The following is a 26,824-nucleotide window of genomic DNA, read 5'->3' as shown; positions in this document are numbered from 1 at the left end:
GAACAAAATGTAATAATTCCATGAGCCCTCCAAGGAAACAAACTATTCTGTCCTGGAAGCAGTTTGCAGGTAAGAAAGTCTGGGACCACATCCAGGGCTGTGCTATGCCAGCATCAGCCATTTTGCTTTTGTCCATTCCAAGCCCTGCTTCCCAGGTGCTGTGTCCAGGCCTGCCCACACCACAGAGCCCCACGAAGCCCAGTGCTGGCTCCCACCCCTGCTCTAGGGAGGTCAGGGCTCTCTTTGATGGTTGCCTAAAGGCAAACACCAGTCAAGGGCTTGCAGGCGACGCTGCACTGCAGCTGGCCCATGCATCCTTGTGGGGAGCAGCCAGCATGGGGACATCCCAGCAGTGCCATGCCATACCAGTCTGGGCTGTCAGCCAGGGACACAGACACACAGTCTGGCTGGGTGCAGGAATCAGGAACTAAAGGGTATTTTCATTCCCAGACCCTTCAAGTCTGCCCCTAGTCTGTGCAAACTGCAGTTTTCCAGCTCCACATGCACCAGCTCCACAGGGGTATTCAAAGACACATCCCCAGCTAAAGGCCACACCTTTGCCAGTATTTGGCTCCAAACCTCAGAGACACTGGTGCTGCCCAAGGGGAAACCAACAGCTTTTTTAAAAAACATAGACACATTTTCTCTAGATGTTATTCTCAGGAATAGTTGCACTATCTTGCCTGAAATGCATCTAGACAAATTCAGCCGGAGTCCCTGAGCTTCCTGGAGAAATTCAGCTTAAATATTAAAGCCACAAACGATGGAAAAGAGGAATTATGATTGGGAACATCACACAGACAAGCAGGATGCAGTGCTACAGTCCCAGCTGCAAAGTAGCTCCTTGTGCCTCACCCCCCTGCTGCCCCTGGCTGCAGCTCCATGTCTCTCCCGCACTACTGCAGGGTTAGAAACAATGTGGGAAGGAGGTAATCAGCTCCTCCACACACACAGCTGGAGGCTGAGCCACACACTGCTTGTGCTTCCCAGGTGTATGGAGAGACTTAAAAACCATGGGATGCTGAGCCCTTGTGAGACCATATCTGTAAGGCTCTTCTTGGCCAAAATCATGGCCACTGACACAAAAAACAAAGGAGTTTTTCTCCTTGTTTGAGCTCCTCTATGTTTCCCTTTTGGGTTATTATTCTATTCTATTCTATTCTATTCTATTCTATTCTATTCAACTAGGCACAATCTGGGCCAGAAGCAGGAAAAACAAATATCCCTAGGGAATGGCTTATGCACAGGTTAGATTTGTCCAGCTTTGTCTGATCCCTGATGTCTTGGTAGGCCAAAGGAGGGGAGCAGGTGTTCACTCTTTTGGGACTGGGGCAGCATATCAGCAGCAAGGTTACCAGCTCTGCTCGGCAGTCAAGATTTCCCAGCAGCATTTGCCAGTTTAAGTGATGGAGGATGTTGGTTTCCATTCAGTAGATCAGAGAAGCCATGGCTTATGAAAAACACAATCTTCACTCTCTGAGAAGTAGGGTATCAAATACTGGGGACCCAGCGGAAGATCACAGTCACGAGACATTTTAGAAAATCCCCCCAGATTTGTTTCTCCCACAAGCCCCTGTTGCTCAGTGTTTGCAGAGCACATGTTGCACTAAGCTGGCACAGTCATGTCTGCTCTCTCCTGAGTGTCCCCTGATGCAAGGCAGCAGTCAAGGTCTCCAAGCCTTGGTGATGCTGTAGGACTGACACTGGCTTGTCTGGAGTGAGAGGGCAAGCCGTGTGGATTATTCACATCATACATATGGCTGAAGAAGATGGCAGTGAAAGTGATTTGGAGGTCTTTTTTTTATTTGGCTGTTCCCTAAAGTTTCAGGCATATTTTGCTTTGGCTATAGTAGCTCCTAGAAGTCACTGGCTGGAGATAAAGGTCTCCTTTATAGTTAAGTTTTATCAAAAGGCATTGTAGCCCACCTGTTCTCTTTACCATACGTCAGCAGACCAGAAATCAGCTGAGTGCTACCTTGGCTTTCAGTGGCCTGAAAAAAGAAAGACTCTATGGCGGGCACTTTGCTTTCACCCCTTGATTCCTCATGGTCCATGAGCTGTGCCAGCCTATTTCCACTTGCAGTATGAAGGAAGGTTCTTGGCTGGCAGCTTATTATCTTCCATTCATTTCTTGATGCTTCTCCTCATGGTTTTCATGGCTGTGCTTGTAAGACTGGAAGGTTCTTTAAATGGCTGGAGCTTAATCACTGAACTGTGCTTCTTAGACCATAAAGAGATGAAGTGAGCCCAAACAAGCCTTCAGAGGATGCTGCAGAACAACACTGTTTACTCGGCATCTGGAGAAGCCACAGATGTGGGACCCCAAGCCACCCATAGGAGGCGGGAGCAATGAAGCAACTGGGATATCAGTGAGACTTCCCTGCAGTCACATTCTGGTGACTGTAGCCTGGTAGCTCACTTGCAGGTGGTGTCTCTGACCATCGCTTGGGAACACTGGTAGCCATGCGAGACATCCAGTATTGCAACCCTGCATGTGCTGCTGTCCATTTCTCCAGCATAAAGTGCACTCTCTGCATCCTCACAGATTGGAGAAATGGGGAGCAGGGTGGGATGCCTAAGGAAAACGAGGCTCTCAAAGCCCCTTTGCACCTTGGTGGGGTCAGGTCCCTGTCCCTCCTGCCGGTCACTCCTGATGACAGGAAGGCACGGACCCTCTGCAGGAACAAAACCCCTAGCAAGTTTCTTTGCTACCACCCCTGCCGCCACCCATGCCAAGCAGCTGAGCAATGCTGCATCAAGGGGAGAGGTTTTGCAAACGCTGCTGAGGTCTCATATGCACCCACCCACCTGCCCCTGCCGCTGTGTTGGAGGCTGACCCCCCGTGTACCCCCACCGCGCTGGCTGTCGGTCCCGGAGGCCCGTTCCGCTCTCCCCCGTGGCACACGCCGGGCAGCCATCCCGAGGTGCCCGAGCGCCGCGGAAGCTGATCGAAGCGGCGGATGCGGCGGGCACAGCCTCAGACCCAGAAATAGCCTGAGACGCGCAGACCCCGCACCCAGGCGTTCCGCCGGCAGCTCTCCGCGCCGAGCGCCGGGGCCGCCGCCTCTCCCCTCGCTCGGATGCCGCGGAACACACGGTGAGGGAGCGCGGCGGGGGCTCGGGCCGGGAGGCGGCTCCCCTGCGGGGCTCAGAGCTCCGGCACCGCAGGCCCCGGCCCCCAGCACCGGCGAGGCGGCGAGAGCAGCCCGGGAACCGCGGCCTCTCCGCCGCAGCGGGGCGGGCGGGGAGGCGGGGCGGCGGCCCCGGCTCCGGCCCCGGCCCCTTCCCCTTCCCCTGCCGGTGCCGGGCCGGGGCCGCTACTGGGCAGCCCGGGGGGACGGCGAGCGCGGAGCCCGGAGTAAGCGGGGCTAGGGCCCGCTAAGCAGGTGAGTCCGGGGCGGGAGGCGGCGGCAGGGCGGGAGCTGCAGTCGGGCTGCGGGGCTCGGCCGGCGGCGCCGCGGCAGCGGGCGGGGTCCCGGCGGGCGGCGGGGCTCCGGCGAGTGGGGACTGGGGCGCTCCTGGGATGCAGGACGGGCCGGGGGGCGCGACTTGGCTGTAATGTGGTTGGGGGGGGGGGAAAGCGTGCTTGGGGCTGAGCCTGGTCCGCCCGCGCCGAGCTGCGCCTGCCGCGTGGGACTGCGGCGGGGGATGCTCACCGAGGGGGTAAGCCAGCATCGCCTCGGGCAGCGCTGGGACAGCGCACGAGGGCCGCTCTGCGGGTCCGGGAGTCAGGAACGAGTTGGTTTTATGGAAGATATCTGGGTACTTGGCTCTGTTTAGACACCGTTTGCCTGCCTTCATTCTGGACCACGTAGCAAAGTGGTTTTAATTAATGCTTGTGTCCGCCCGCCTGATGGGTGGCTGAGGCCCATCAAGGTGCAGTGGCTTCCCTGGGCTGCTGGAGCAAGTTGGTGGCAGAAGCAGGGAGTGAGCCTCAGCCCCTCAGTGTCCTTTCCCAGTGCACACATACTGACTTGCACCACTGTCCTGTGATGCGAGATAAAATGTCACTCCGGCGCTGTGTCATGTCATGGCTTATGCTTGGTCCCCACGTCATCCTGGCCACAGAATCCTCCTCCTGGGAGCCACACCTGATGGTGCTAGATCTGCTTTGTACTGGCAGGAGAGAGGAGGGGGGAACCTCTCCCCATTTCTCCCTCCAGCTTTGTGATACTGATGACTCTGAGATAGCTATTGGATCGGGATGATCTAATGCTCTGGCCAAGCTGCTCTCCCCCAGTTTACAACTTTATCCAGTTCTGTCCATGGATCAAGGCCCTGCCTTCTCTCTCACTTGCTTCCCCATCCTCTCTAACACAGTAGGTTTGCTATTCAGAAACCTCCTGAATAGAAGGAGTGTTATCCAGGAGAGAGAGACCTTTGTCTGGCTGGCAGATATTATTTCTGCGTGAACATCTTTTTCCTTTTAACTGTTTAGCCACCATCCCCAGGACTGTTGCACATACCTGCCTTCTCCCCTTTCAGAGAGTTCAGGGGGGAGCAGGGTGTGGTGGGAAAACCAGGTGGGCAAACAAGATATGAGAAAGCACTTTGCCCCATGTTGGGGATTTATGATGCTGTATGACTGTCAGGCTGCCTGTCTGAGCAGCAGAGAGACAGCAAAATATGCCATTTGGGATAAAGGTGTTGTTGTAGTGCTTTGCAGTATTTGTTCAGAGGGGAGAAAGTGGAAAAAATAGAAAGCAGAAAGAATGATCCTGATACCGGATCAGAGCCTTGGCCTCACTGCCTTCCCTGCTGCCCTGCAAAGTGGTGGTCAAGGCTGGGCAACAGATGGAGAGGAAAGCAGAAGCAGCTCCTTCAGGAAGGATTTGTCTTAAGTATCCTGGCAAACAGCCACTGGCAAACAAATAAGTAATAAATAAAAGCAGGGAGGCAGCCGGCACCCCTGCAGCCTCTGACTCCATAGCACATATGGGCTTTTCCGGCTTCCCTTCGAGCTTAAACCTCTGCTTTCTTCCCATGGCTCCATCCTGGCTCCTGGCTCCTGAAACTCCATTCGAATGCCTTTGAGCTCTTTTTTTTTTTTGCATGAAAACACTTGAATCGCTCTGTAACTGCTCCCCTCTTTAAAGCTCTCCCTGAAGTTAACTATTTTATCTCTGGTTTGCTGGCTGCTGACAATGGAAAGCATAGGGTGGTCCTGCAAACCGGAACAGAAATAGCAGTGCTTTCTGGGGATGCTGATCAGGGATGTACATAGGCCCTCGGAGGTAAATACTTGCCCTCCTTCCATGCAGAGACTTCTGGCCCAAGGGGACATAAGGCAGATTTCAGCACAGCTTCAGAGCCTGCATCTGCAGAGTTGTAAAAGAAGGAGTGTCGCTGCTTTAAAATATTTCTCACAGGAAATACTCCTCTCTTAACAGACTGTGAGAGCTTTCCCAAAGCAGCAAGGAGAGGGAGAAATGTTTCTAACACCCACAAGTGAATTCAATTGATATTAAACTAATCAATCACCTAAACTCTTAGGCAAACATCAGTGTGCTGTGCAAATGCTGACTCCTCCATGAGTCCTACAAACACCAAAGCCTTCTACTGTTGTCACTTATGCATTTCTTACCTACTTCAGTTGCTGTAAATATATTTTGTGTACCTAGCTCCAAGTTTGAAGAAAATATTGCATTGCTGATGCACTGTGCTCAGAGTAAGAGCAGGTTTGCTTTGAGATTATTTCAGGAGAAGCAGCTCCAGTCCCAATTTCCTTCAGCTATGACTCAATCACATTCAGTCCCTAACCAGGTATCAATCTCAAACACAAGAAGTCTTAGAGCTTTAGAAGATCCCACTTGGCATCTACCTGCACTTTAAGGTGCCTAAACGCCTCTTCAAAGCTGGCTTGAAGTTACTACTTGAAATATGTCTGAGAGGGTAATTAGGCTGTGATCACACCTTGTTATTAGGTGGGGACAATGGCAGCAATTTGCTCACACTGTTACAGGAACAATGGGACAGCAGTCCAGGGAGGTGCATAGCCCTTCCAATCGTCCAGTCTACCATTGTTGCTGGTTAATGGGTGAGAAAGGGCACAGCAGGTCTGTGCAGAAGCAGAGGAAGGTGAGGTAGAGTAGCCTGACAGGGGGCATGGGCTTCTCTCTCCCAGCCTTCTGCCCTGGTCCATGTGTCACCCTCAACTCTCTGGCAGTTCAGCCATGGCTCGATCTCGCACCTTCTCAACAGGTTTGCTTTTTATGACTTATTTTGATAGTTACTTAAGCCCCAGTGCTGTCCTGCCTTGTCTGTCCTGGTATAGTCCTCTGTTGGGTGATAACTGTGTTGGCTTAAGAGCTGCAGCCATGCTAAGGGCTGCAGAGAAAACCTTTTTGCCCAAGAAATTGACTTCCTAATTGAAATTGCTGTAATGTTGCCCAGCCTCTGGAGAGCATGAACACCCTGGCATAGAAGCATTTCAACACAGGAATCAGTTGTGCAGTTCCCAGCAGCATCCCCATGAGAAGATGTGGGTACCATTTTGACCAAGGAGGGGCTTCTCATAGTGGTAGTTTGACCTCAAATAAAGATGTGTTTAAAATGGAATCCCAGAGCAGAAAGGCTCAGTGCTCCTGTTCAGTGGGAGTATACAGAAGCTTTGGGTGACCCGATTCCCCTATCCCCAGCACCAAAGTCTTGTCATCTGCAGATTTGTGGGTGAGTTGAAAGGAAGGCAGGATCTGAACAAGCCAAGCTCCACTGTATCCCCAAGTGCTGAAAAGCAGGCTGTGAAAGGTGGAAAAATACATCATCATGTAATTTTGAATTCCTCCTGACAGAAAGGAAGGGAACCTGCTTCACTGGAGAGCACTTTATTGTTAGCTGGGAAGTGGTGGCAGGAGGCAGCTGGGGCACAGGTGATGGAAATTGAGACAATGAGGCCCTTAATGTGCTGTGTTGGATGGACAAGGAGAGACTAAAATTCAGAGGAGCTATGGGGGGCGAGTTAGGGCAAAGCTCAGATTTGGAAGGGTAGCTGGGGAGTGGCTCCCAGCTGTTCCCCAAAATAAGCCTGTGGTATCCTGAGACAAGGACTGGGGACCTTGCACTGGCCAAGCCACGGTGACCCTGGTGAAGGAATCTTCTTACTCTGCTACCCGTGCAGCAAGGTTACCCACACTAGGATGACACATCAGGAAAGTGGCACAGGCTGAGGTGCTGAGGTTGTGTGAGGGCTGGGAAGTTGAAGGGTGACTTGTGAGGCATGGAAGTGGCTGGCTGTGGCCACAGGGCACCTGAGCGCCTGGGATCCCAGCTGGCACTGGGACAGCCCCTAGTAACATGGGGCTTAGGACACACCTGGCTGGTGGATCTGGTTCCAACAGCAGGTTGGGATGGACTTCTTGACATTGCTGTGGTTTGAAGCAGAGTGTCCATACTTGGGAGATATTCAAAACCTACCTTGACGTGGCCCTGGAGAACTTCCTCTAGCCGACCTTGCTTTGAGAAGGAAGGCTGGACTAGACGATCTCTGTTCACCCTCAACACTTCTGTGCTTATTTGTTCTGTCTTCTGACAAATTCAGTCACCAAGGCAGCATTGGAGAAATGACCAGAAGTTGAGGTTTGCCTTACTCCCCTGAGTACGCAAGCTACACAAGCAGGAGACTCCCAGGGTTTGCAGGCTCCAGGCTAGAGACATGCACTATTCATTGTGTTTCTAGGCTACTTTTCTCAGGGAGGGCAGAACTATGTGGAAGTGTAATGGCAAAGAGGGCAGAAAAACAAACCAAACTTCGTAGACTTCAGAATAAGTTTGATCTGTGCCTCGTTTGGCACTTGACCTTCTGCTGAGAAGGATGGATGGATTAAAGTCACAATTTAAATTAATGATCAGAATGCCAAAACCTAAATACCTATTTTTAATCTCGCTATGCTTGTACGCTTTTGCTCTTTTCCTAAGGATAAGTTGATTCTCACTGATGAGTATGATGTGGTACTTAGGGCTAAGCAGGAGGCTGCACCATGCTTATGTGAGTGGGTTTACAGCATAATATATGGTTATTTAGATATTTAATGTCTATACTACTTGCATTACAAAATGGTGAGTGCTGTATTGCTTATTAGATATCACATCATTGTTATAAATTTGGTCCAGCTGTATTTCAGTGGAAAATGAAGTCCAATTCAAATTACAGAAAGTGAGCACTTAAAAAGTGGTTTCTAGTTGGTTAAATAAAACTGCTTAAAATGTATGGATCTACAAAACAAAAGAGAATAAGTTTATGAAAACATTATTTATATATATAATGAATTTAACAATACTATACTGCTATACTGTATTGTATTAGTATAATACCATATCATAGGAAGAGAATTTTATTAGAGGAGATGTAAAATATAGTCAGTGATATATCCTGATTATTTCTGGCATTTAGGAATTCAGAACTAGTAGAGGTTATCCTCTCACACTTCGTCTTCATTGGGCTTTGAAAGGGAACCAAGCTGTCCTGCATTAACCTGCAGTAATTTTTCAGAACTTTGACTAAACTAATCCGTGTACTAAGTTAATTGAAACATTTTTTTCCCTCTGCTTTCAAAAAAGATTGATGCTGTCAGAGCCATTTTTGCAGTTCATTGGGCTTTAGCTCCCACTGAGCAGATCTGGCACCAAGGACATACTACATGAATTTCTACTGATTTATTTTTCACTGGTGAGAGGGATCTAAGGTCTTAGCATGTAGGTTGTAAGAACTTCCAGTTTTAAATTGGCTGTCTTTTAATTTAAAAAGTTTTTAGTTCAGACAAAATCTGATTACTTTTAAGTCAGATGTATGTTTCCAAGAGTCATAATTCTTTTATTTGTTCTGGTTCCAAGTCTTCTTTATTGCTTTTTCCTTTCATATTACTGCTGCTAATCTTTTCATCAAGCAGCTTCATTGGATTTTTCTGTTGGGAGATTTTCATCAAGTTTAGTATTATTTTATCTGAGTTTTTAATTTCTTATGTTTTCTTCCATGAAATTTCATCAAACTCTTCCTTCTTTAAAAACAAGACAAAAGCCCCAACAAAGAAAATACTGATAATAAGAGCTGCAGTGGCTGTGTCACCTCCTGAGAATGGTGCATTTTAAAGACTTTCAGATTTCATTCAGTTGTTTCAGGAAAGTCAGGGGATGGATGTTTTTGCAAATACCATTCTCTGATGGGGCTGGATAAAGTTTGCTATGCAAAACTTTAGTAATTGGACTTATAGAAACTATGACCATACACAAAGTCTTGTCTTGGGTACATACATACACTATGATGACTTTTTATGTGTGTTCCAGGGTAGTTACTAGGTTTCAGGATTACTTCATCCTGGCAGGTACATCTGAGGGGCTGGCTGTTTCTTTGGACAGCCCCTGCACAAAGTAAAACTTCAGGGGTTTCTTTCCCTCCAGAATGAGAAGGTGAATTTTCAACCCTCGTGAAAGGCATGATGCAGTTTGTTTCAGCAGAGAAGGGATTTCACTCCACATTTCTTTGGGCTTCATGGGGTTTTTTTGGTGGAAAATATCCTGGAGGCAGCATAAGTTTCTGTATGTGTGTAGCCTTTAAAGTCCAAGCTGGGAGCAATGCCTGGGAGTATCCCTCCACCTGCCCAGCTGCTCATAGGAGCCCTCTGTCCCAGTGCTGCATCCTCCCCATCCCCTGGGGCAGAAGAGCTGCACAGGCATGTGGTGGGATCTGCCGACCATCAGGTCCAGTACTGCTCTCAGTGCTGGAGGCTGGCTGCGTGTTCCCTGAATATGCTGGGGAACACTCTCTGCTCCTCAGGGCCCACCTTGTTCAAGACATGGAAAGCAGGGAGAGTGTTTGTGTCAGCAGGATGGTATCTCTCTCCCTCATTGAGCAGAGCCTTGAGTGGGACGGGGCCAGGACACCCAGCCACTCTGCAAACACCTCCATATCAATGCTCCATCCCCAAGCATCTCTGCTGAAATGGACATAGAGCCTGTCTGATTCCTGCTAATTGTGGCGTGGTCTGAATAACTGCTGGGCTGTGAAGAGGCTTGCAGTGGCTGTTGCTGGGACACTGATCCCTTCTGGGTCCCCAAGTCTCTTCAGTCGGCTGCATTCCTGGTGCTGGCTCTGCTATGCCCGAAGTGCCCTGGAAGGAGAAGGGGGCATGAACTTGGGGAAGCTCCTTTTGCAACTGTCTGCTGCAGTGCCTCATGTCTAATTTCCCTTTCTTTTCTGCTCCATGTGAGCAGTGATGATGTGGAGGGCAGGGGCTGGCTGCCTGGGGACCCTGCACTGCTGGCCAAGTGGGCAAAGCAGCACAGGGGCTTCCAGCCCTTCCCTGAGTGCCGGCCTGGCTGTGTGCCCTGTGTGCAGGGAAGGCAGGCTTGTGAAGAGAAATCAAGGACAATCTCTCTGCCTTCCCTCCCATGTCCCCCCAATCCTAGGTAACCTTTTTCCAAGGTTGACTTGCCCATGAAGTGTCTCTGATGCTGCCTGTTGGATGTGGCTTGTTTGAAAGGATGTGACCCCCCAGCAAACCTGCCAGGCTGGGCTGACAGCCCTCACACAGTGTTGTGTTTCTGCTTGCTCTTGCAGCAGAAAGAGCTTGCAGGTCTCTCAATGACCACCCTGCTGCCAAATCTGCCATCTGTCTCACATCCTCTGGGCCATGCTGTGCCTCCCAGCCCACAGCTTCTCTCCTCCCAATGCCTTGTCCCTTTCCCAGCCTGGCTGCTGTACATGTCCAGATGTGACACTTCCTTCTCTGCCTGAAGGGAAAGAAACCATTTCTTGTGTTTTTCTCCATCACATCTGTTACTCCCAACACCCCTTGCGCTGGCTGTGGGCAGCTGCTGGCCAGTGGGCATAGCTGGAGCCAGGCAGGAAGGCAGCGTGGTAGGTGCGGGCAGGGCCAGCCTGCAGCACTGGCACAACAGAGTCTGCCTCCTGACCATCTGTGTCCCACTCATCTTGTGTTCTGGGCCACCTGCCTGTGATACGTGTGTATGGGGGGGGGGCATCCTGAACCCCAGTCTTTGCCCCAAAAATCCTGTGATTTCCCCCTTATCTCTGATGCTCCAGGGCCATCTCTCCAGGTCCTCTCCATGGAGGAGATGGGAGTAAGCTGGTGGGTGTGATGGGCTGTCTGCTCTGTTCTGCTTGGCTCTGCTGTGCCCTGCAGCAGGTACGTGACTGGAGCGAGGGGAATTCCCCAGGGTGATGGAAATGATGGGGACAAGTTGTCTTGTCACCTTATGTGTCACACTGGGAGGAGGCTGAAATGGTCAGTGCTTTGCAGAGCCACGTGTCTGCAGCTCCACATGTGCCTGGGAGAGCCACCTTCCTTTGGCTGCAGCAGCAACAGCTTTCATCTCCCCCGAAGGCTGTGTAGGCTGCAAAGGCAGCTGGATGTGTGTCCCAGTGACCAGAGAGTGACTGCCTGCTCCCTCTGCTGCCCCAGTGAAAAGCAGCACCAGGATTGCCCTGCATGGGGGCAGGATCTGGTGGGAGGGCAGGCAGCTGGCCCGTGGCTCAGGCAAAGGCACTGCAGTCTGGTGTTGAGACTATGAGATGGGTTCAGTCTCTTCTCTCCTTCTTTGAAAGGACCAAATTTGCTCACACTCTGGGAGATAGGTCGTGATTTGATTGTTCCTCTATGGATGAATCCCCAGGGGAAGAAGGTGGCCAAGCCACGCCTTGGGGAGCACTTTCTCCCCTTGTCCTCCTGTTGCAGGCACCTGTGTACACCATCAAAGGCTTTCCCTTCCCTTTGATGCATTACTGACTCAAACCAGTGTGCTGAGAGCTAATCCCTCTGGCACGGTTGGATGCGACTTACACAGCATCTTCTGGGGCCATCCCTGCTTGTGCAACTCACTGGTGCCAGAGCCTTCACTGAGCTGCCAGCTCCCGTGCTCCCAGGGCGGCGTGATTCATCCCAGTCATATGGTGTTACCCAAATCTGCTCGGAAGCTGGGCAGAGGTGGGAGGAAAGCCTTGTCAAGGCCAGGATTGGCGTGTGGTGTGCTCATGGTCTCCTGCTGCAGCCCAAACCTCACTCTTCTCCTGGCACCAAGCACAGGCAATAGAAATGTTCTAGCTCTGCAGATGCTCTAAAATTGTATTTTGTGTGTGTGTGTGTATATATAGCATTGTAATGCACTGCTCTCAGGAAGAAGCTTTTGTGCTTGCAGAGAGGGGAGCTGGGCAGGGCAGGAGTGTTTTTTTGCTCCTGCAGCAGAATCAGCTGTGGGGGATGTTGTGGCTGCTTGAAGCTGGGGAGGAGCAAAGGGTGGAGAGACTGGTGGCAGCTGGGCACCAAGGCATCCCCCAGAGCAGTGTGGAGAAAGGTACATGGCTGGCCCCAGGAGAAGGGGATCGACAGATCAACATAACACTGCCCACTGACTCCTAGGAGGCTGTGGGATGAGGGTGCTCAGTGGGAGAGTACTCCCAGGTCCCAGTACTGTCAGGGAGCAGCAGGCTGGAGTGGAGCAGAGCTGGGCCCAGCAGCATGAGTACCAGACCCCTGGTAGCCCACCATGTGCCCATGCTCACCCCACATGGCACAGCAGGCTTGTGGCCGTGAGCTGTGAGGAGGGCTGGCTGGAGCTCAGCAGCTGAGAGTGGCTGTGCAAGGGCTTGAGATGCACCTGCTTTCTCCACCAGCTCAGTGGTGAGGTCCCTGCCATCCTCAAGTGGCCCATGCCATCCTGGCCAGGCAGGACAGCCACCAGAATTGCCTGGTCCAAGCAGTGTGATATTGGGCTTCTCAATCTGTGTCCCTTTCATGCACAATCCAAGTCCCCTCCTTGCCATTTCCTTCCCTCTGCCCTCAGGTGACGTTCCCTCTGCTCACTAGTGATGGCTGTAACTGTGCTGGCCGCTCCTGCAGCTGGCAGTCTCTGCAGCGGGTGGCTTTATAAAAGGCAGGATATGAGCCTCCCACTCTCCTTTCTACCTTCCACAGCTCCCTGCTCCCCAAACAATGGAAGGGACTTGGGCAGGAAAGAGCTGCTTTTTCATTATCTCATCCTGTCTTTTCCCCCATCTCCAGGGACCACGGTGCTCCTAGCATCTTGTGGCACTGTGAAAGATGCCTGTGACTCACAGTGACAGCTTCAGGCCCTGACCAAGGCACAGCTGCTCCTGGTTTGTATATAGGTTTCCACAAGGGAGTGTTTTTCCCAGTGGAGGTGGCACTTTCCTTCACAAAGGCCTTAAAATCCTCCTCTGTGTGAGAACAGTTACCTGGGTGGCAGAAGAAGCCATCCCACCACTGTTGAAGCTGTACTGAGAGGTGCCTTCCTCTAGTCTTCAAGGCCAAATGTGAGCTACCTCTGTGAGACTGGCTGTATGTGGGCACATACTGTGGTCTTGGAGCTGGCAAGCAATAAGCAGCCCAGAGATACCCTTTGCAGGGAAACTCAAACCCTTCCCTAGGGCCAGCTGCCATGGCCCTCAGTCACAAAGGCAGCAGGGGCTGGGAGGTGTCCTTATCTGCATGTATCATCATTAATTAACTGCAAGAGCAGAGGTTGCTCTAAGGACTATGAAGAGCATGCAGCGTCCCAGCTTGGAGCAGGAATATGGTGGTACCAGGGTTAGTGTTTTCCTGAAGTACTGTTTTTCTGAATAGAAGTACGTGCACATGTGTATATGCTAACTGGAAACCCCAGGATGATACCTTGCCCCTTTCCCACTTGTGAGCTACCTGAGTCTCCATCCCCCACCGTCAGCCCTGGCTTTTTCATAGTATCATACAAAGGTTTAGGATGGAAGGGACCTTTAAGTGTCATGTTGTCCAACCCCCCTGCAATGAGCAGGGACATCTTCAACTAGACCAGGTTGCTCGCAGCCCTGTCCAGCCTGACCTTGAATGTTTCCAGGGATGGAGTATCTACCACCTCTGTGTGCAATTTGTGCCTGTGTTTCACCATCCTCATCATAAAAAATTTCTTTCTTATGTCTAGTCTAAATCTACCCTCTTTTAGTTTAAAACCATGTCACTACAGGCCCTATTTAAAAGTCTGTCCCATCTTTATTGTAAGGCCGCTTTTTCTGGCTTTCTGCTCCCAACCATTGCTTATTAGCAGCCCAGCAGCTCCCCACCCTCTGCTTGGGCTGCACTTGGCCCACGTAATCCTTTGTGTTGAATAGTGTTGATTTAAGTGTTATCAGAGGACAAGGGTGCACGATACAGAATGAGTGATGGGTGCCTGCCCTAGGAGCTTGCAGCCCCATTAGCTCATGTTTGCTTGGTGCCTCGCACACACAAAGTGTGGTGTGAGGGGCTCAGCACACTGTGTGCACAGCAGGAGAGGGAAATGCAAACCAAACATGGGTTAGAGCCAGTCTGCAGTGGCAGCTTAGTCAGTTGTGGCAAAAATGGCTGGGGGTGGAACGAATAAATTCCGCTCCGATTCTTCCTTCCCAATCTCAGTGTGCTGGCTTCAGCAGCCGCTGGCTAGCACATGTGTGGAGGAGGCGCTGGAGAAGAGCTGCTCTGTGCACAGCATCTCCCACGCGCTGGCCTAAACAAATCTCTCTGGCTGTAGATCTCACTGTAAGCACTATTTGCTCTCGGTTGCCTGGGATTTGGCTTTATACTTGTGCTGAGGAGCGCTGCAGCAAATCAGCTTGGCCCACAGGAGAAGGGGCTTATGCAGGTGGCTGTTTGGTACCACAGAGGAAGGCCAGAATTTTGTCCTACAGAGTCTCAAGGGAGGCTGGGGACTGGAATGTCTTCTCCTTCAAAAACTTCATGGAGCTTCATCTGTCCAAGTGCCAAAACCCCACTCTACATGGTGGTGCCGGGCAAGAAGGGAAGGACAAATAGCTGGAGGTGATGTGGCAGCCACTGCAGGGGGACATGGCAGGGGAGGGTTTGGCTCTCAAATGCTGTATTGGTTTCAGGTGAGTCCCTGGGGCAGCATGACCCTGCACAGGGTTTCCTGAAGGTAGTGGCAACCTGCGACTCCTGAGCAGAGAAAAACTTGCTTGGCTCCCCAAAATGGGATCAGTCTCAGCCTCCTGATGGGTTACATTATTTATATGGACAGTGTTGGCAGGACAGGTTGGGAATGGTGAAACACTGGGGATAGGAGTGGCAGTGCCGAAGGCAGGCTCACCACTGAGGGGAAGAACCTCGCCATGGACTTTGCATCCCCAGGGTCTGAGTGGGCTCATGGGCTGGCTGTTCCCCCTGCATTCCTGCCCTGGCTGGCAGTGAGCCTGGCAGGCATTTGTGCTTCTCAGTGGGAGAGCAGTGCCAGAGCTTTCTGGTGGAGGTGAAGTTTATCTACACCATTTTTAAGCAGTTTTATGCACTCAGCCATGCACTCACACTCACTGAACTCATTGAGTGGTGGGTATGGGTGGGGAGGGAGTGGGATCAATGAGAACATGAGTCCTCCTGGCCTCTCTGAGTATCATATCTTCATTGGCAATGACAAAAGTAGTCTCTGAGCAGGTGTTTTATACCTGTTAGGAGTCATCTGTTGCTGCAGAGTGGTCCTTTGCCTCCAAACCCTACTAACCCCAGCCTCTATTGCCCACCAGCCATGTTGCTGCTCTTGGTTCTCCTTGTTTGGAAGATAATTCTGGTTTCCAGCAGGCTAACAGAACAGGCTGGTGTATGTCCCATGTCCTACTGGTGATGGGATGGGGTCTTCTGCTGGTGGGTTGCCTATGCCATGGCCTTGCAGGGTGTGAGCACAGCATTCACACCAGTGTTGGTGTCATAGAATCATAGAATATGCCGAGTTGGAAGGGATCCACAAGGATCATCGAGTCCAACTCCTGGCCCTGCACAGGACACCCCAATAGTCTGTGCCATCAATCTCTCTGCATCCAGCACCTTGGCTCCCCAGCAGGGTCTGGCTCCAGTCTCTGTGGTCACAGCCCCAGGGGACGTAAAGCGCTGTCACAGTGGTGTTGGTCTCCTGTACAGGTGCCTTTCCTGGGGATACTGAAGCAGGTGCAAAGAGCTGTGCCCAGGGATGCTGCTTTCCCACATGTGCTCACTTCACAGGCCATGAGCAGCCAGAACCTCTCTTTGCCTTTTGGACCTGGAGGCCATGAGTCTAAGAGGAAAGGGTGAAGGGAGAGTCAGGGAGCCTTGGACTTCTGTGGGGTTTTGGAGGGCTCTGTCTGTGGTCCCATCCCCTCTGAGCTCATCTCTCTTAGGGACAAATGTGGCCTGTTCTGCCATGCACTGAGCTACAGAAATAAGAGGTCACCATGCTCCATATTTGTCTTTGCTGGGGTGTGTGCTGAGCTCAGTGCAGGGTGTTGATGAGCCTTTTCCCATCCTGAGGTACTTGGTTAGCCGTGCTGAGTCAGTGGCAGTGGCTCAGGTGTCCTGCGCTCTCGCTGCAGTCCTGCAAGGTCGGTCACTGCAGTCCCGCAGGGTGGGACACTGGAGGTTTGCCTCCCTGCCTGGTTCTGTGCACACCAAGGCGTGAACCTGATCTCCCTGTTACAGTGGTCCTTGTTTTCCCCTCCTGCAGCCTGGCCAAAATCGACTTGTGATGGAAGAAGGATGCAGAGGCAGTCGGGTAGCACAGACACTTGTTTTGTAGGAGGCATGGTCTAGGTCCTCAGCCTGGCTTTTCTGCTGGTTTTGTTCAGCCACCTATTGCTCCATCAGCAGCCCTGTGCTCTGGCTGCCCACCCACCAACCAAAGTCATTAACCCTATCCCTGCCGGAGTGGGACACTGAGGCTGGGGGTGTGTAGGCATGCTGGAAAGCTCAGCTTAGTCATCTCAGTGCTCCTAAGACTTTGTTTTGATGTTTTGCTACTCCAGCTGTCCGTGAATCCCCTAGCAAATGAGTTTGCTGGCAGGATGCTTCAAGGGAAAGACAAATCTTGAAAAATTGTATTCGCAATTAAGACATGCCTTATTTTTAATTGGAAATCTGATTCTCTGGATTAGTGCCCACCCAACCAGAGAGAATAAACATATGCTGGTATATCAACAAAACAAAGAGGGCACTGAATATTCAAGGCAAACCTTATACACTGAAAATGCGTCATAGAAATTATCCAGCAAATCAGTTTTGATGACAAATCTCGTACACTCATTGTCCATTCACAGCCATCAAGAAGAGAAGAAAGGAGTGCCTATCTCTATTGCTCTGTATGTTTGCTAACCCTATTTTAGCATCTTTCCTCTAAGTAAGACCTATAATGGATAGATCATATATTGCAATTTCTGCCTTTATGTTATTGCTTCATTTTCCCAACTGCAACCCTGTCCACTCTTGTGTTTCTTGACTAGTCCATTGCTGTTGCTCTCCGGAACAGGGCTGATGAGGGACACCTGTCTGTGGTTGGCATCTAGAGGCACTGCCTCATACACAGCTACCGGGAAGCTGTCCCAACGCCTTCTGGAGGTGAAGGTACCCACCCAGCTCTGTTATTCACAACAGTATTTCCTCCTTTGGCCCTTAAGATCGGGAAAAGCACAATGGCAGTGGCATAGCTGGGAACAGGAACTGTTTTGGCAATGATGTGAGTTTGGTTGAACCTTTCAGATACTATCACAGAGTGTTGTCACCTGCATACTGCAAAATGTGTGGTGTGAAAATTTAGCTTAGGGGTTTCAGCAGTGACTTCAAGTGTGACCTGCAGTGTTCCTGTGATCTATATACCAAAAAATGTACCTGTCCAACCAGAGGGAGATTGAACATGTCCTACAGGTCTGAGCTCAAGCTGTTCTTGGTGCGCATGAGCAGAAATCTGCTCTCACTGTTTCTGCTGCATGTGTTGAACCTAGAGCAGCTACATGATTTACTTTTAGCTGGTTGCTCCCAATAGTTATTTTAATAGTAATGCTGCAGCTATATAATTTGTATAAACTTTTCTAAGAGCAGCACCATAAAAAGTGAGTTTAGCTGTAACAAATGGTCTAGAAAAGTACTGCTTTGGGTATTTGGAGGTAAGTTTCTCTGGTTATCTGGGGTTGAAGGGACCAGGGAAAGGGCAGGAGAGTGATCTCAACATCAGCCTCAGAGGAGCTGAGATACACTGTGTTACAGGCCTGAGCATGACATGATGGCTCCCTAGAGCTCCTTTGGAGGTGCCTAAGAGAGAGGGGAAAGAGCTGGACTGGGTCTTCAGGTACCTTCTGTTCCTGAAATTTCTCTCTGCAGTCTGATATTGAAACAGCAGTGCTAGGTGGAGAGACATGAACTGGTTGGGCTGAGAGGGTGAAGGCTTGCATTTGGGAAATTTTGAGGCGGGAGAGCTTGGAACAGGAGATACTTGTACCATCTCCAGGAGAAACCCATTGCTTTTGGCCACCAGGAGCAAAATATCTGCTACTGGGGGAAGGGGATAGCAACAAGGACTTGATAGAGAAAGACAACTTGTACAGTTCTCTGTGAAAATCCCCCTCACCCTGCCATCCTCCAACAGGATGTTCCTCCTACAAGCGTGAAAACGGTGCCTAGAAACAAGCTTCAGGATCTTACCGCTGGGTGGTGGAGCGGTGGTGGCAGAGAAGGGACTTGGAAGTTGCTAGGAGTCTCCTTGTTTATTTGCTGAAGGTCTAACAGCTCTGTCGGTCAAAGACGCACTCTCCTTGTTAACAAAAAGGCAGTGAATTATTTAGCAGCTGAAAATGCCAGATGGCAATGGCTCTGCTGCTTACAGGAGGAGGGGAGAGAGGAAGGGAGATATGCACATTGCGAGGAACAGATTGAGAGCATTTCCATAGCAAAGAGCAGACCCTGGCCAGAAGTCCTGGTGGCCCAGATGGTTGCCTGATGGCAAGCAGGAGGCAGGCAAGCCAGCTGCCACTTGCCAGAGTAGCCCACTCATTTCCCACAGGTCTCCTCTTGTTGGAGGTCCCTTGTCAGGGGTTGTATCCTGATGGAGCCATGCTGGCCCTTGAAGTACACGACTCCCAACCTTAGCTGGGAGGCGGGCCATGAATGAGGGCACCACAGGGAGGCTTTGCCAGCCCATTCATCACTTCACACCTGGATGCAGTGATGGTAGTTCAGCCCCAAGTCTACTGGGATGCCATTTAGAGAAGTGTCAGCATATCTCAGGTGACTTGGCAGTTCTTTTGAGAGTCACACTAATGTTCAGCTGTCCCAGTGTGGGCTGTGATGTCTCCAGACACCATGGACTGGCCAGATCAATGTGTATGGCCAGGGACCTCTGAGGAGAGCTGAAGATGCTGTAGGCAGGATGGGCAGATCTGTAGCAGACACTGAAACCCAAGACTCAGGTGACACTGCACCGTATGCACGGTAGGGGGGACTGCAGATAGCCAGATGCCAACCTAACCCTGGAGCGAGGTGAGCCTCAGGCTCTTCTGGGCTCATAGCCTTGGTCCAATCATCCCAGCCACTCGTAGACTTCCAATGGAGATTTTTCTTTGGGATGAAATTTATACTTCAGAAGTTAAGAAAATAAAATAAAGAATAAAAAATAAAGAAGTCATCATCTTTTTTGTGTTTAATTTGGAAACTGCAGGCACCAAGAGTAGTTCTTAAATTCTTCAACCCTCTTGAGAGCTTGGGTTGAGAATCCCTAGGGAATCCCCAGTGTCCAGACTGTCAGAACCCTTTTTTTTGTCAACTCTTGTGTTTGAAAACCTCCTTCTTCCTCAGCCTTTTCTTTCCCTGGATGAGGAGATCAAAGAGCATCAGTCTCTTAGGCATATAACCTGGGTCAGCTCCTGCCTCAGCACGCTCAGCCTGCCTGCTCTGCTCAGCTGTGGGGTGGGGGTGTATGGGTTTGTCAGGAGCTTTAGGACAGGACTAATCTCCTCAAGCAGCAAACTGTATGGTCTAAGAGAGAGAGGCTGAGGGTACAGCAGTGTATATAAAATCACGTGCTACTGTAGTCTCCCATCTGTCACACTGACGCAGCAGAAGTAAATGTTTCCCAACAAAAGCAAATCTGTGTAGAGCTCAGGAAGATCCCCTTTCTAAGCCAAGACATTTTGTGTGTGCTATCTCTGTGCTCCCCAAGGACCTCTCAATCAGGTTTTCTTTGGTGTTGAAGAAGAGTTGATCCTGTTTGGTTTTGGTGGAAAAAACTGCCATAAACACTTCACATCTTCAGATCCCTGGAGGTGCCAGCTGTCTTTGTTTGCATCGTCCTCCATTTCTTAATCCTGTCCTTGTGGGCTTTGAGCATCTTCCAGCAGGGATCACCGATGTCTGTGTGACTGCGGGGGCTGCAGCGGGGTCCCAGTTGTGGCTGGAATATAGATACAAAGAAAGGAGAGGAATGAATGCCCAGTGGCTTGAATGCAAAGCTCACAGGAGTACATGTTAATACACCATTCTGAGTTTTCATGTGGCCTTTGCCCTGGTCACAATATATTGGCCATAATATACTGTACCCAGCATGTCTGCAAGGCAAGGCACTTATATAGCTCCTTATAAACTTCAGGCAGGCCAGAAGATGTTCTTGTCAGGAGTACAAGTTCCTGAGAATAGGGATGTAGAATAATTGCGGTTAGAGGGACCCTCTTGGAGGTAATCCAATAAAAGCCCTTGCTCAGGACCAGGACAACTTCAACATTGTATTTGGCAGCTCAAGGCCTCCAAAGACTGTGCTTGGTCTCACCATAGACATAGTTGTTCTCTTCTGAAGGCTGCACAGCTCTCCAGGCACCAGAAGCAGCTGTCTGAAGGTGCCCAGGGGGGCTCTAAGGCACAGAGGCACAACAGGCATATGAGGAAAAGAGACTCTGGCCCCCTTGTCCCCACCCCATGTTTGTTAGTGTTTGCTGTGCTGCTTCCCTCTTCTGTCATCCTTCTGGTGAGTGCAGTGGCTGTTCATCAGTGTCCTGGCATGCAGGTCTGTGGCATCCCCATGAGTAACAGCCATGTTGGCTGCTGTAGGGTGCTTGTTCCCAGGGTTCCCAGGCCCCACATGTTTGGAGAGGATCCTTGCCTACCTAAAGCATGGTAGTAGGAAAGGTTTTGGAAACAAACCACAGTCTTGGCCATTAATGGCCTTGAAGTGTCTTCTGTCAGTGAGGACTGTAGCCTGTGGTATCAGCTCCCGGGGAAAGTGGGGGGGAAGCTTAGCATTTAGGGTTTTGAGAAACTAATTCTTCTGAAGATGATACCTTGGAAGGAGCAATTCTGCTCAGGTGGAAAGCTGAAAGGGAGGTTGTGATGCTAGAGGAGGACAGAGGGCTTAGGGATATTCCATAGGCAGTAGAAATCTGGCTGTGGGGAGAGAAGCAAGTGCAGCCCAGCATCTGAGTTGTTAACATCATCATTGCTCTTTTTCTCAGAAATTCAAGCAAATGCTTCAGCTCCTCATTCCTGCCTGCTGACTGCACTGGGGTGGCCATGACTCAACCCAGCTTCCAGGACTGAGGGGCAGAGGTGATGAGAGACCTGTCTCAGGTATGACAAAGACAATCAAATAGCATGGGGTTTCATGGGATGGGGAAAGGGCAGGAAGTAGCTGTGAGATTTCTTCAGCAACACCTCCTGCCCTGTGTTGCACGACCACTGCCTGGGAGATACTGAGACTGGGGATGCTCCGAGGTCACCAGCCAGTCCTCTCCTTGCCCTACTCTTATTGAACTCCTCAGACTTTGATGGAGGAGACCTGGAAGAGCCATCGCCCCTTTTCAAGCAAAAGCTTCTCCATCCATACCCCTACCTCTGTGTTGCAGGGTGAGACCCCACAATGGCGCTGATGGAGAGAGTGTACTCAGTGGAGCCGGCACCTGATGGTGTCACCCCCACCTCGCTGGATGTGCTCATCTTCTTGGATGCCCCGGTGAACAGCACAGAGGAGCAATGCTTCAGTGCCCGCTCCCGCAGCACTGTCCTGGAAGGACTGCCCTTCGGGGGAGTGCCCACTGTGCTTGCCATCAACTTCATCCTCTGGCTGGTGAGTGGGCCAGGAGGGTGCCATTTCTACCAGCACTGCAGCCCCTGGGTGCTCTGACAACCACACACAAGTGCAGCCCATGCACCGGTGCATACAGCTGACTGGGGGAATGGGAGTGAGTGCAAGGGACCAAAAGCTTTGCCCACATCACTGATGGGCAGCAGGGAGCACTTGGGCAGCAGTGGTGAGATCACAGAGCAGGAACAGTTCGGCTTGAGGCAAGAGTTAAACGAACTTGGGCTCATGAGTGAGAACGCAGAAAGGAGGGATGTGAGAAGGTCTCATGGGGTCTCCTCTTTCTTCTTTCAGCTTCTCCTTCTGATCTTCTCCTGTCTTCGGAAAGCGGCTTGGGACTACGGGCGCCTGGCGCTGCTGATGGACAATGATAGGTGAGGAGGATGCAAAGCCAGTGTGGGTGATGGCTCCATTCTCTTCAAGAGGGCTGGAATGAAGGCCAGCACTGCAGGGTGGCACACAGAGAAGTTCAGCAGGTGTTCCTGTTCCTCCTCCCCACTGGGAATGGCCTGACTGTCCTTGCCCATGGAGACACAGGCACCATCTGCTGCGGGGATAGGGAAAGCCTGGACGAACTTTCATTCACTCTTGCTGGTAGCATTTGGTGACAGGCTCTGGGTGCCATTGAGGGCACTGTCCTGGGAAGGACAGAAGCCCAACAGCTGCTATTGAGTGGGGACTGAGCCACTGCCTCTTCTCCTGCCACTCTCTTGGGATGAGCAAGACAGGCTGGTGGAGGGGGCAGAGGGAAACACACAGCTATAATACTGTTCCTCACGTACCTACACAACTTGCCTGGCCTGTCATTTGGGCCAGTTGCAGAATCCCACAAAAATTAGCAGTGTTCTAGTAAAAGTAGAGGCCAGACAAGATTTCCAGGTGGGCTGTGCTTCCCACAACTGCCTGCCTACCAGAGCATGGCTCACCCTGGGCAGCAAAGCATCTTCCTTTGCACAGGCAGGTGCACACAGGTGGAGTCTCTGTAAGGCTGGGCAGCCCACAAGAGCAAACACCAGCCCACTCCTGCCTTCTCACTTCTCCAGCTCCTCTTGGCCTTGGACTCTGGAGCTGAGTCAGGCGACAGACAGGTGATGTTTCCCTTCACTGGGGAGATCAAAGGGCAATCAAGACTTAAAAAACAAGTTTTGATTACATTTCTTTTTACTGTAAAACCATTTGAGACGTCAGAAAACAGTAGAATAGAAAATATCTGTTTTAGCAGGCCCTTATGCTGGAGCTAAGGCTAATTCTCTGTGAGCCACCCCATCATGGATCAGGGTCTCAGAGAAGCTGTGGAGACTTGTCAGCACAGAGGCAGCAAGATGCAACCCCTCTGTCCCAAGCCCAGTTGTAGTCACTGGTCCAGCCCCAGTGCAGGATGCAGGGAGGGGGGGAGGCATTTCCTGCGCTGCTCTCCTAGGAGAGAACTTCTCCAAGGGTGCTTATTTTCTCCTCTCTGTTGCTTCTCTTCTGCCTCACCCCTCCTCTTCCCCCCTCACTGCAAAGTCTGACCTCGCTTTTCTATGGAGAGCAGAGCGAGAAGGAGAAGTCCCCGTCAGAAAGCAGCCCCCTGGATGCCGACAACAAGGATGTGGTGAGTGCCAGTGGCTGTGGCAGTGGGAGCTTGGACTGGGCTTGTCCTGGCCCAGGCTGTCCTGTTCTTTATCAGAAGCCCAGGTCAGAAGTTAAATAGGAGAAATTGAACCTGAAGGGTTTCTTTGTCCTGGATTCTTTTGAGGCATATATCTTGAATGGCAGTTCTGAGGGGATGCTCCCATCAGGGCAAGCATCTCCTAGCTGCATGGCTGTCCTTGCAGCTGTTGGAACCTAATTGGATGCATGGCCAAAGCCGTGCTGCATACCTGCAGGGATCTTTCTCAACCATCAGGACAGAGTCCCCTGCACCACATTTCCTCCTCTGCCAGCACAGTTGAATGCTGGGGCTTTAAAGTAACCTTTTGTTTCTCTATCACACTAGGGGCCTACCAGGCTTTGCTGGAAAAAAACACAGATGGACACACTTTACTGCCTCTTTCTTTTTTGAGCCGAAGCTCAAAAGTCAGTCACTGATGTGACTATGAAAAAAATGACATGACTTATTAAAAAAAACTAGGCAGGAAAGGAGCAAAACAAGCAAGACCCTTGCAGGTGGCAGGAGGCCTGTTTAAAGCCTCTGTAACAGATGCTCTAGGCAAATGTATATTGCTCATCAAAAAATAAGTGAGAAAGATCACAGGGAAAGCCGTCACTCTGAAGAGCAGATTAAGGGAGATTATTAGAAGTAAGAAGACATCCTTTAAAAAGTTGAACTGTTCACAAATGAGGAAAAATCTCATCTCTAGCAGGTTAGATGTAAAGTACACTAAGAGGGGAAAAGAGCAGTTTTGTGGAGAAGTTTGTAGAGAGCATGAAAGCAAGTACAGAATCACAAAATCACAGAATGGGTAAGGCTGGAAGGGACCAAAGTGAGCCATCTGGTCCAACCTCCCTACTCAAGCAGGGTCATCCTAGAGCTCATAGCACAGGATTGTATCAAGATGGTTCTTGAATAACTCCAGTAAAAGAGACTCCACAACCTCTCTGGGCAACCTGTTCCAGTGCAAGCTCACCCGCACAGGTGGGGGATGATCTCTTCTCCCAGGTAACAAGAGGCAGAACTAAATGGCTTCAAGTTGTACCAGGGTGCATTAAGATTGGATATTAGTAAAAAATTCTTCACTGAAAGGGCTGATACTGGAGCAGGTTGCCCAGGGAAGTAGTGAAATCACCATTCCTAGAGGTATTTAAAGGCTGCACTTAGGGCCATGGTTTAGTGGTGAACTTGGCAGTGCTGGGTTAATAGTTCAATGATTTTAGGGGTCTTTTCCAGCCTTACAATTCTGTGATTCTGTAAATCCTCCGGAAAGTGGTGAAGTGAAGAGGCCAGATGGCTGAGTGCTATTTGGTACAGCCATGACCAGGAGGACTGCAGAGGCACCTTGAACTTGCATGAACGCTAGTGTTTGTACGATGTAAAATAATGTGTAGAGGAGAAAACCCCCTAATATTGCATACATGGTGACAGGGAATAAGCTATTACACAAGAACTTAGGTTGTCCAGTATCACTTTACAGCAGTGCTGGCTCAGCGCTTGGTAGTGGAAAAAAAAGTGCATTGCATGTTAGGGTCTGTCAGGAAAGGGGCAGAGGAGGGAGCTGCTGGGAGCCAGGAGGCTGTTACAGAGATGCTCCTTAATATTCAGAGGAAGCTGAGGTCCAGGAAGTCACCCCTGGGACAATGGGTTAGTGCTTGACTTCAGCTTTCTCTGCAAATCCTTCTGCAGCCAAAAATATGCACCTGACAGCCATGACCTATTGGTTGATGTTTGCAGGGAGACTTCCTTGTCCATCTACACTCCTGCCCCAGCAGACCCCCAGCTCCCACTCACAGGAATTCTCTTATCACCACTTTCAGGAAAGTTGCATGGTCCCTCAGGGCTCTCGTCACCTTCAAGAGAGGTTGTGCTAGCTTCCCACCAGCTCTTTGGGCTGTGTTTTTCCTGCTCCTCCCAAGGCAGCTGCCTTTGCCACTGAGCTGAGCATCGCTGAGCTGCCTTGGGCACTGCCTCCATTTGCTTATCTCCCTGGCCATAGGCACTGCACCAGCTCTGTATGTCTCCAGCATATGTTGTGCCCCAACTCCTTGCTGGAGAGGTGGAGTTGGTTACCTTCATCTCATCCTGACTATTTTTCCTTCTAGGGATTCTGCTCCTGGCTCATTTCTATCTACCAAATGAAGTAAGTGTGTGTCCTTGGCATTATGGCCATGCCCCACTGCTGCCCACCCCTGGGAAGCTGGTGTCCACAGGTGGTGGCCCATCACCCGGAGCTGCTGGGACCAGCAGCAGAGGAGAACCCTCTTAAAACATCCACCCTGAAGAGAGAGCAGAGGGCTCACCTCCACATTTCCCCTGGCCCCTAGATCCTATCCTAAAGAAAAGGGCTTCAACCTCTTGTGGTAGGAACCAGTCCTGTAATGGGATGTCAGCCAAAGGACTGCTTCTGTCCCTCATTCCTTCTGTGCCTAAATTGTTTGTGCCATAGGCAGGATGCCATGAGTTGGTATGGGCTGTCGGAGACTGGAGCAGTCAGAGTTCCTGTGGTGGGAGGTGGTGGGGAGGAACCACCAGCACTCATCCCCACCTGCCTCTCCCCAGGGACGAGGAGATTCAGAGCAAGTGTGGAATCGATGCCACCACCTACCTCTCCTTCCAGCGGCACCTCCTGGTCCTGCTGATGCTGGTCTGTGTGCTCTCCGTGGCTGTCATCCTGCCCGTCAACTTCTCAGGGGATCTCCTTGGTAGGTGCTTCCCTAGTTATGGAAGGAGTGTTGTACAAGCTTTCCAGCCTTGGGGCAAGCACTGTGCCTCTGGGACATAAGGCAGAAGAACCCCTCTGTCAGAAGCCCTCAAGGGAGCAGGAACCCACCATCATCTGGGGGACAGAGGAACACAAGAGACAGGGAAGTTTAGGGCAGTGAGGACTTGGCGGGGACCTGGGAGATGGAAAAGGAGGGAGCAAAGACCAGAGCCACTAACTGCAAACATGGACATGCACGTTGTACTGATTTCCCTTAACCTTCTGCTTCTCCTCTTCCTCTGCAGGACACAATCCCACCCACTTTGGCCGGACAACCATCGCCAACATCCCAACACAGTAGGTGCTCCCACATGCAGGGGAGCTGTGTGTGCTGGTGCTGTGGTGGGCATTGCTGGGAGCACACAGGCACAGCACTTACCACAGCCCCGTGCTGGGGACAGGCAGAGGTCCATGTGAACAGCACACCGCTCACAGTAGCGCCTGTGTCTCTCTGCGCCATGCACAAGCACAGCCACTGCAGCCAACACACTGGGTACTGCTCATTGCACTCCGCTGGTGGTAGAAGTGCTCTCGGGGCTGCATGGCCTCATCTCTGTAGTATCTCAGCCTAC

At 50.9% G+C, this 26,824-nt stretch overlaps 1 protein-coding gene across 3 annotated transcripts in view; it reads left to right on the top strand.

The window, feature by feature from the left end:
* The first annotated feature begins 2,884 nt into the window (after nt 1-2,884).
* Nucleotides 2,885-26,824, top strand: part of TMEM63C (transmembrane protein 63C) — a 32,345-nt gene continuing 8,405 nt past the window's right edge. The window contains exons 1-9 of one of the 3 annotated variants that reach the window (XM_027637892.1): nt 3,126-3,386; nt 17,266-17,360; nt 21,230-21,344; nt 21,620-21,840; nt 22,150-22,229; nt 23,362-23,449; nt 25,594-25,631; nt 26,051-26,193; nt 26,498-26,549. In XM_027637892.1, coding sequence (XP_027493693.1) covers nt 21,634-21,840; nt 22,150-22,229; nt 23,362-23,449; nt 25,594-25,631; nt 26,051-26,193; nt 26,498-26,549 — 608 coding nt within the window. In that variant the 5' untranslated portion in view covers nt 3,126-3,386; nt 17,266-17,360; nt 21,230-21,344; nt 21,620-21,633. Of the gene's footprint in view, nt 3,098-3,125; nt 3,387-17,265; nt 17,361-21,229; nt 21,345-21,619; nt 21,841-22,149; nt 22,230-23,361; nt 23,450-25,593; nt 25,632-26,050; nt 26,194-26,497; nt 26,550-26,824 lie in introns of those variants that run through there. The other 2 variants (XM_027637891.1, XM_027637890.1) reach the window with 2 other exon arrangements.

The sequence above is a fragment of the Corapipo altera genome, unplaced genomic scaffold, assembly GCF_003945725.1.
Source record: "Corapipo altera isolate COAL_440 unplaced genomic scaffold, ASM394572v1 23, whole genome shotgun sequence".
Lineage (NCBI taxonomy): Eukaryota > Metazoa > Chordata > Aves > Passeriformes > Pipridae > Corapipo > Corapipo altera.
Note: the sequence above shows the minus strand (reverse complement) of the source record. Positions and strands in the feature narration are given on the sequence as shown.